Raw genomic sequence first — 9,761 nt, 5'->3', positions numbered from 1 at the left:
TTCTAAGCATGTCAGATCTTTAACTGGCATTGATGACGATCAAGCTGCCACGATGCATAGGGTACCCTCTCTTCTGGCACGATTGTAGCAAGACACGTGTTGCTGTGATTCTTCTTGTTGCCATGACTCGGAATTCGCCATGTCTTCGACAACGATAAAGAAGCGATAATATTAACCTAGGTTAGATAATTGGCAGAAAAAGTGATGTATCATTTTTCTATCGGTAAATCCCTGGTAGGGTCTGGTTAGGGGACCATTGCGATTGCGAGGGGGTATCGGGAGCAAGGTCGCGATACGTCCACTTCAACTGTAACGGTGCGACTAGTACTGATATGCAAGTAATATCATCGTGCAGGGCCCCTGATGGCACTGTATTAATATCATACTATATACTGCACTGCGTAACGTTGGTAATTGATGGAATTTGAGTACATATAACTATGCGCATAGGTATGCCATTCGGCGATAAAATCCGTATTCGCTTGATTAGAGCCAAACCAGCGAGGCAGTTTCTTCATACATATATCAGACATGCATACACACATACATACCTGAGTATGAATATAGGAATATGGAGGTAGGAATCGGAAGCATGTAACTTGCAACACATCGGCACGAACGGATGGAAGACGGCAAGATGGGTAATCCGTTACCCCAGGTTTTGGAGCATCTGCAAGGCACTTGACCCTCCTTGCTTGTTAGCATTCTATAGGTATATCCATCCAGCTGAGCGTCGTAGACCTAGTGTAGTGCGAAGAACCTCTAGCTCTAGCGCACACTGCACAGCCTGTATTCTTCGCTACCTTATCTATTTAGGTAGGTACGTAGCGAGTACGAGTACAATTCTAGCGTTGACGATGATGTGGGCGATGAGATACTCCCCCCTTTTTGGTTTTCCCTTTTCCTTTTTTTCCCCCTTGAACACCAGCAAACATTTAAATCGCCAATTGTCGCTTGTAGCGGGAAAAAACGGGCGCAGATCAGAAATGGGAAACAGTTTATTGGCGTACTACATACATTACCACAGTTGTAGTTGCTAGTAACACCTATGTAGTAGTAACAGCGTCACTATAACAGGTATTCTGAACCCCTGTAACCCGGAGCTCTGTCCCGTCTCTCTGAAGACCAGGTACATATGTAGAGAGCGTCACGGTAACCATGTAACTACTGTAAAGTATGTTTGTGATAGTGCAGTGATACCTCTGAAGGGAAACTTCCAATGAAGATCGCCGACATCCAATCAATGTTGGACGATTGATACTGTAAGAGGAAGGGGACTCGAATGCACAACCCGCGCCTAGTTACATATATGTACCTACCTCCCTAATCCTGCCCTCACGTCTCTTTTTTTATAAAAAGAATCCTGTTGCTTGTACATAGCTGGACCCACTGCTACCTACTATCTTCAACGTGGAGCCATAGATCCGAGTGTGAATTGTCGATTCGCAAAGAAAGGACACTTGCCTAACTTCCCTCAGGGAAGAAAAAAAAATCCCAGACATCTTGCTGCGGTGCAACGGGATATTGTAGCGTTGTAGGTCCGAAGCGAGGTACCATTTTCGACCACATTAGGTGGCGGGCGATGCGGGGTGGTGAGCAACACCTAAGCGCTGTGCGGTTGCAAACATGGATGGAATTGAGAATGGCATAATAGCTACCTACCTACCTACTAGACAGATCCTAAAAAGTAGGTATGTAGTAATTATGTACTACAATATCGAGCCCCTCTCCCCCGATGGTGAAAGGGCAAAGAGTCTGGGGAAAAGTGTGTGTGGGGAAAAAGGAGGCCATGTTACTACTCTACTGTAGGTAAAAAGAAAAAAGGGATGGGCTTTTTTCGTGGGTCGCCCATCTTGCGATTTCTGACTTGCGGGTAGAGCACGTGTAGTATCGGACGTCCTTGATCTATGCCGTAGGTTTTGTGTGCTGTGTGCTGTGATGACATCGTGAGCCTGGGGACCAGATGGTCCAGACTGTGGTCGATGCAGTTCATCCTTCTCAGGAATCATGGCACAGCATAAGGAATAATCTTTCCGTGTTGTCAGGGTTGCTACCCGTGATTCAGCTACAGTATCTATATGTAAAGTCTTCCTTCCCGATGCCCCTCTCTACTTTATCTACTTGCCTACTAGGCGATATGTAACTAACTAGTAGGCCAGTAAGCTAGTTAGTATAGAGTGAAGAACGGCGCCAAGTTGCAAGAGTTCCCCTTAAAGGGGCTGCGCACTTTAGGAACCTGCTTCGAGTCGTGCAGGTTGCCTTGCTAATACCAGGTATATACATCAATTGATACATAATATCCCTCAACTGTAGAAACGAGCGACTGTCAATTAACCAATGTTGCCTTCCATACCTAGTACATACCTATCCTCTATCCTTTAGCGCTTAGACAAACCTACTAGGTAAGAGAATCCAAAACCCTATGGTAGTGTTGCTATTGCAAGGAGTTACTGTATATAGAAATAGAAAGGCAATGATCAAATACCACTGTATAACAGCCTCATACATTACATGGATAGGTACTATGCCGTACGGCGTAGAAAGATCGATGAATGATGATAGCCAATATTTTATATTGCTTGCTATTCTCGGCCAACATCCCACGCGCGATAGAGATTGGTAATTGTTATCAGAAGATTGGCATTTGTTGTTAGCCTGTTACCGCAACCAACGTGCCGATCAAATTGACGATGTATTCAAAAAAGAATTGTGGACGTTGCCGATCTAATTACGACTTCAACCTGTGAACCGAACCGGGCGGGTCCGGATCAGCAAGGCTGGAGAGTCCAACAAGGCGCCGTGGCCACTGGACACTTTTTGTGCGGATAAGACAGGATAAGACAGGATAAGACATTGATGACTATTTTTGTCCGGTCGAGACATTTCCCATGTGAAAGGTAGTTATAATAACTAATTCTCAACGCTCAACATTCAATCGAACTATGCTCTAAAACACAGCGCTCCGAGCCGAACGGACAAGCCTCGGACGAAGCCTTGCTTGCCACTAACTTATGTATGTACGTTTGATATAGAATATACCTACATGTAGTCCTAGTACCTAGATTGACATGATGAATTACTATTTACTACCATGTAGTAGTATGATCATGTTGTATGATCATGTAGTATGATGATACAGACAAGAACGGTTGAAGAACCCAATCCGCGGATCAAAGGCTAACTAGTCTCTCATTGGAAGAAGATTGAACTAATACATTACATGTATACACAACATTGAATGATTGAAAGACACAATGCACATGCATGTACTACACATTAGTATGTACATAGTTACTCGGTTGAAGATTCCCTTCAGGGTTTTCCCATGTCTATCAACGTCTATCAATGTCTATCAAGGCTACCTGCCGCAACGGCTGAGTTCGGGTACACGTGGTGTGAAATATAGTATGCATGCGTATGTAGCTATGTGTACTTGTTATGTGTACTTGTATACATTAATCATCAATGATTACAATTAACTACTAGGTACTATTAGTATAGCAATTATAACATTGAATTGATGACTTGAGTTCAATGGTCTTGAAAATTCAAAATGTTCCTTGTTCCGCAAAGTTGACCTCAATGTTGCGTAATGTGGGACAACCGAAAACAGCTTAGGACATTGAAACAGTTCAACTTGAACCTTTCCATCTTCCTCTTTCCCAAGGGCCCAGGAAATAAGCCAACCATAATCCCAGTTACCTTTAGGTTCCTTGGTGCGATAAGCTGCCATATCCTTGACCCATCCATCCATGAACCATGCTGGGGTTGAGCATATCCCTGTTATACCTAAACAAATGAGAGCATTGAATAATGCAGGCATAGGCACTTGTAGTCTTGTACACACTACCATATGTATTATGTACTACCTAGTAGTTATTTGGATAGACATTGACATCTCTCGGACGAATTCAACATTATATATATTACCAACCGCGGCAAGAACAGAAGGAATAGGCTCTAACCTACATGCAATATAATCGATTGATCCATCAATGCATACTATGTAAGATGAACAAGTCAGGGACCGTCACACTCTGGAGCATTCAATGTTGGTTTCCAGTATTCTACCTTGGTACTTATTACATCAATTCGTTTGTTGCCAAAAGGCCCCGCGGCGAATCAAGGATGCCTAAAGCGATCCCAGGTCGTTTAGTCTATCCCCAATCCGGGCTTTTCTATCATGACTGACAGAAGGAATGAATGAAAGAAAGATGATGATGAACTGAAGCTTAGGATTGCCTTCTGCTGCAAGTCAGACCTACGGGGTAACCAAGGTAAGCGAACATAGATGGATTCTACCTAGGTGGTTTAGCAAACTGAAGCTCTCCATGTTGATATTTTACATAATATAAATTGTAGGTGTGAGACTGGATCCATTTTCCTCGTGAACTTCTTGAAGTTCAATGTTATACTTAGTACATACCTAGGGTAGTGTAGTGACTATGTAGTAGTGACTACTACTACATAGTACTGCTATGTACCTACCGAGTCCCTACAGATACTGGGTACTGGGTACTTATAATTAATGACGGTTGGGGGAACTAAAAACCTTGGCTTGAAAGCTAGGACAACTAAGAGTACTGTGCGTGCCGCAACTTACCGAACGATTGATTGTAACTATGTAGTTGTTGGCGTTAGGAAGGAGGGGCGAAGAGCGAGAGGGGCGAGGGGCAGGGCAGGACCAATCTCTCCATGTGTTGGTCAATGCCCACGTCCAACCCGAATAAAAGTTGAGCCTTCACCCTAGGTACCTAATAATACCTTGTACCTACAAATTTAGGGTGAGCCCAGTGCGAGTCGCGTACCGTGCACATCCTAGCGTACCTAGCTTTTAGCGTTAGTAGCATTGAAGTCTGTACATACATACAGTAACTAACATAGTAGCAGCGTTGTGTCTTTAATACATAGTACATAAGTAAAGGAATCCACATATGATGTACATACGTGTGCGTGTGTGTGTGTTCAATGTTGTTGTTCATCCATTGATATCAATTCCTTGAGAAAGAAGATACATAATACATTAAGAAGGTGCATAGATTACATGGTACATAACTATGTACCATCATGTGTATCATATGTACCTACTATAAGTTTGATGTGGTGTGCAACACATAAACGCACAGACGCACAGACACTTGGATGTTTAACATCACTGGCAATGATTGAATGTTCAATGTTGTAAAGATTAGGTACCTACCTAGGGTTGGCCATACATACATAAATAGCTAAGTACCCTACGTATCCAAGTACACAGACAACCGATTATCAATCTTAGCTCCGACTTAGGTAGCTACGTATCCGTTGTATCCTACGTATTAGTGGATACTCCCCTGATCCCCCCCTCCTCCGTCATTGGCCCCTTTCGCGTCTTTTGGGCTGGTCCTCCTCTGTTTCTTCCTGTGCTGGGCGGTGGTGGCTGCTGCAACACTCTCCACTCACGCCAGAGAGAGAGAGAGAAGAGAGAGAGTCAGACCAAACTTTCTCAGACCTTTTTTTTTTTTTTTTTTTTTTTTTTGCCCACTTCCCTAACCTACCTAGTACTGCAGCTGTCGTCCGGTTCATTCATCATCGTCCCATTCTGCGACGAATCATTCCAATTCTTGCTTTTCTCTCTCTCTTTTTTTTCTTGGACTCGAATTTTTGGCACGACGACAACATCCACTTCCCACTTTTATATCCAATTTGTCTTCTTTTAGCTTTCACCTAGCCCACCCGGTTATGTGTCTTATCCAATTCCATGTCACTCAAGTAATGGCTTGTTAAATTACAGCTTTCCTTTCTCCTCTTTCCTCCTATATGCGAGGTATTAGCGACGACATGCTTCGATATTCACCCAGAATGATGACTACAATTCCTCCAGAGCCTTCAGCTTCTTCCTTCCACCGCTATGGATCCCCAACAACCAACCCAACCTCCTCTCCTCTCCGATAATACCTCCATCCTCAGTAATGTCCCCTCCAGGACCGCTAGTAGTACCCCGATCTCCTCTCCGGGGCTCTTCAGCCCCACGAACCCTCGTCCCAATGCCTTCCTACCGTACTCCGCCTCCGAGAACACCACGCCGTTGGCCTTGTCGGCCAGTCCCTATTTACATCCCCTGCAAAATCATAGAGTCCGAGAGTAGGTCTCTCCCGTAAATTTGATTGCATGAATTTTGTGGCTAGATGTTCTCCCTTGGGAACTCGGTCGAGCATTACGGCCGAAGTAGGGACCGATTTAGGTCTCCGACTTAGTTGTATTCTTGTCCAGGCCTTGTACTGTCTATCTCCTTTGTGCTAATGAACCTGTATAATTGTAGGACGCACAAAGCCCTTGTTGATATGGACTTGATGACGGGACGTAAGATCATCAATCAATATGAGGTGATTGAAGAACTTGGCCGTGGAGTCCATGGCAAGGTGAAGCTGGCTCGTAACCTAGAATCTGGCGAGAATGTGGCAATCAAAATTATCCCTAGGTTTTCTAAGAAGCGCCGTTTGGGAAAAGTCACTGCGTCTCCCCAAGATAAGACGAAGCGGGAGATTGCTATCCTCAAGAAAATCCGCCACCCCAACGTCGTGGCTCTACTCGAGATCATCGACGACCCCGAATTCAAAAAGATTTATATGGTCTTAGAACATGTCGAGATGGGCGAAGTAATATGGCGAAAGAAAGGGTTACCACACATCTGCAGCATAGAGAGGCGGAGAATCGAGAAAGAAATGCGCGGAGAACTCAGCACCGATGAAGAAGAGCGGTATATACTTCTTCTTGAAAAGCGGCAAGCTCTTAACGACATAAAGAGAGCGAGAATGCAACAATTTCAGCGAGGTCCGGATGATTTTTGGAGTATCGAGTTTGGGGCCGCAAATGACGATGGTTCTGAGTGCCCATCACGGTCTCTAGGGAGAGATGGAAGCGAACTTTTCCGACCACGTAGAGTGGCTTCCTTATCTTCCAAGGCTGGCTCTAGGGCCGTATCTCCAACTCGTTCATATAACCAGTCTGCTCCCTCCGGCTCTCGCGCGAGTACTCCCCTTCCCTCAGAGTATGATGCTTCGGCAATCGGTCTGGGCGATGATACCGAGAGTGACGTCGAGACTCCTGGGCCCCTACGATCTCAGCCTGGATCCTCAGCCGCCTTAGACAGGACATTAACCAGCGCATATCCCGAAGAAGCTATGTTTCGTGGCCGGTCTCCGAGTATGGCTGACTCGATTATATCCCATATGTCTTCGATTGATCAGCCACACGATCCTTTTGCCGACGACTTTTCATACGTGCCCTGCTTCACAATAGAGGAAGCCCGTGCTACCTTCCGAGACACCGTGCTTGGCCTAGAATATCTGCACTACGAAGGTGTAGTCCATCGTGATATTAAGCCAGCCAATCTCTTATGGACTAGAGAGCACAGGGTGAAGATTTCAGATTTCGGCGTGTCCTACTTTGGTCGACCTATCCGTGAAGGCGAACCAGATGAGCTTGTATCAGAATCTGAAGCACGTGACTTTGATGATGATCTCGAGTTAGCTAAAACCGTTGGTACGCCCGCTTTCTTTGCGCCTGAGCTGTGCTATACAGACCCAGGGGAAGAGCAACCAAAGATATCGGAACAGATTGATGTCTGGTCTTTAGGAGTGACGCTGTATTGCCTAATCTTTGCCCGAATCCCTTTCATGGCTGAAGACGAGTACCAAATGTTCCAGAAAATAGCCAAGGAGGAGGCATACATACCACGCCGTCGACTCAGGCCAGTTGACCCGCAGCATTCTCCATCTTCTACTTCACTGTACAAGCGCGTTAACAGCGAGCCGTACCGGGACGATAGCGCTCTAGCCTATGAAGAGATCGACGACTTATTATACGATCTTTTGCGTCGCATGCTGACCAAGAATCCTGAAAAGCGGATCAGACTAAGAGAAGTGAAGCGCCATCCTTGGGTTGTCCAAGGTATTCCAAACCTTATCGCATGGATTGACGAGACAGACCCATCGCGCCGTACTTCTGGCCGTAAGATCGAAGTTGACGAGCGAGAGATTACTCGTGCGGTCGTGCCTCTCACCTTTCTCGAAAGGGCTCGTTCCGTTGTGAAGAAGGCGGTTGGTAAGGTAATGCATCCACGCACTGACAGGTCGGAGGGTAACTCTAGGAGAAGGGCGACTAGCAGCGCTGCTAGCTCGGCGGGTGATACACCCCTCAACTTAGCAACACCTCATGTGCGAGACGCCCGCCGAAAGAGTCTACGGCCCGATGACTATTTTGCCACGGTCAGAGAAAGCGACCATCCTCTATCGCAAAGCGTCACCGCGACGCCCCAGCAGTCTCCGATCCATGATGTGCCAGATTACTACTCTCGACGCGGGTCATTGATAGGTGGAGATTTTAGGCGCAACGCAAGCGGCTCTATCGGTGATTTTAACACACATTCGGATCTAACTGGATCGCCGTCGACGTCGACATCTTTATCATCTATTAGAGGCCATCTAAGCCATCGGCACGGCCGAACAAGATCGATTACTAATGCAATCCTTGCTCTTGCACCTGGGAGAGAAGCACATGCAACATCACATACCCCCTCATTCGAAACTTGTGTTAGAGATGACCCGATTGCTTCCTTGCGCAAGGCTCGAGACATAGGACTCATGGATGAATCATCCCGCTCGCGGTCAGTAGATAGAGGATTATTCGGAAATAATGATAAGCGTGCTGAAGCCAAGGTCGCTTTAAGCACGGCGGTAGCTCCAGGGAATTTGGAACTTCCTAAACGCCCAATTTCTGTTCATCCCCCAGAAACCAAGTCGTATGCTGGCCCTGATGGCGTTGCCTTGCCTTCCCCTATGTTCTTCTCCCCTCGTGCGATTCGTACGTATCAACATGGTCAACCACACTCCGATCCTAACATGCACGAGAACCACCTAGGTGCCGCAGAATCAGACCAACAACGCCCGGTGACAGCTCATCGTGCTATACAAATGGAAGGCCCAACTCCACCACCGAGGGTATATAATTCATCCACCCCAGAATCCTTCGCGCGAGCTCGCGAACAAATGCTTCGCCGTCAACGGCAGGAAGCCGAAGAGCAATCAAAGCGCGAAGAGTTGTTCGCCTCGCGAAGAAAAGACAGTACCGCTTCCATGCAGTGTCCTCCATCTCCCGACGATGACATGTGCTTGGAGCAAACCCGACCGCCATCCATAGAGGATCCCCGAACTGCCCCAATGTCAACCTCCACATCTACAGGCACCATTATGACCCCATTGACCAGTCCAAGCGAGTCCGCAAGTCCTACGAGTCTCACCAATCTGGCAGGTCGAAATGGCGACTCGCATGTATTTCGCTCGGATCCTTCCCTTCCAGCATTACTTAGTGGTGCCAGCTCAGTGTCCGCTGATGCCGAGGGCGAATTTCTTTTAAAACCAGGTTCAGTCGACCGACCATCCCTAATCGACACAACCGATTCTTTAACCCCGCCAGCCCTCACCAAAGAGCCCATATCAGGCTTTCCTCTTGACGACGACGATCACTTTCAAACGTTACTACTTCCCCAGCCACATCGTCCTCTAGCGACATCCTCTCTTCTGACTACAAGGGCCGTTGACGACGACGATGGCAGTGACAGCGACGAAGGTCTTGTTATGAAAACAAAACGAAGGAACGCTGCCAGGGATAATGCCACTTCACCACTAGGCAGGACGCTGTCCAATGCAAAGAGACGCGATACTCAAACGAGTATCGGCAGCACAGAGACGGCCAAGAAAATTATCCTCCCAAATCAGTAG

The 9,761-nt window shown here is 46.6% G+C and overlaps 1 protein-coding gene across 1 annotated transcript; it reads left to right on the top strand.

Moving 5' to 3' along the window:
* Nucleotides 1-5,164: 5,164 nt before the first annotated feature.
* GGS25DRAFT_530360 (kinase-like protein) lies at nucleotides 5,165-9,761 on the top strand (the record flags this gene model as incomplete). Its single annotated transcript, XM_049265370.1, has 2 exons — nucleotides 5,165-6,123; nucleotides 6,302-9,761. The coding sequence occupies exons 1-2, from the start codon at nucleotides 5,891-5,893 to the stop codon at nucleotides 9,759-9,761; spliced, it is 3,693 nt and encodes a 1,230-aa protein (XP_049119388.1). The 5' UTR covers nucleotides 5,165-5,890.

The sequence above is a fragment of the Hypoxylon fragiforme genome (assembly GCF_022984875.1).
Source record: "Hypoxylon fragiforme strain CBS 206.31 chromosome Unknown GGS25scaffold_3, whole genome shotgun sequence".
NCBI lineage: Eukaryota > Fungi > Ascomycota > Sordariomycetes > Xylariales > Hypoxylaceae > Hypoxylon > Hypoxylon fragiforme.
The sequence above is the reverse complement of the archived record's forward strand: the minus strand, read 5'-3'. Positions and strand labels throughout refer to the sequence as shown.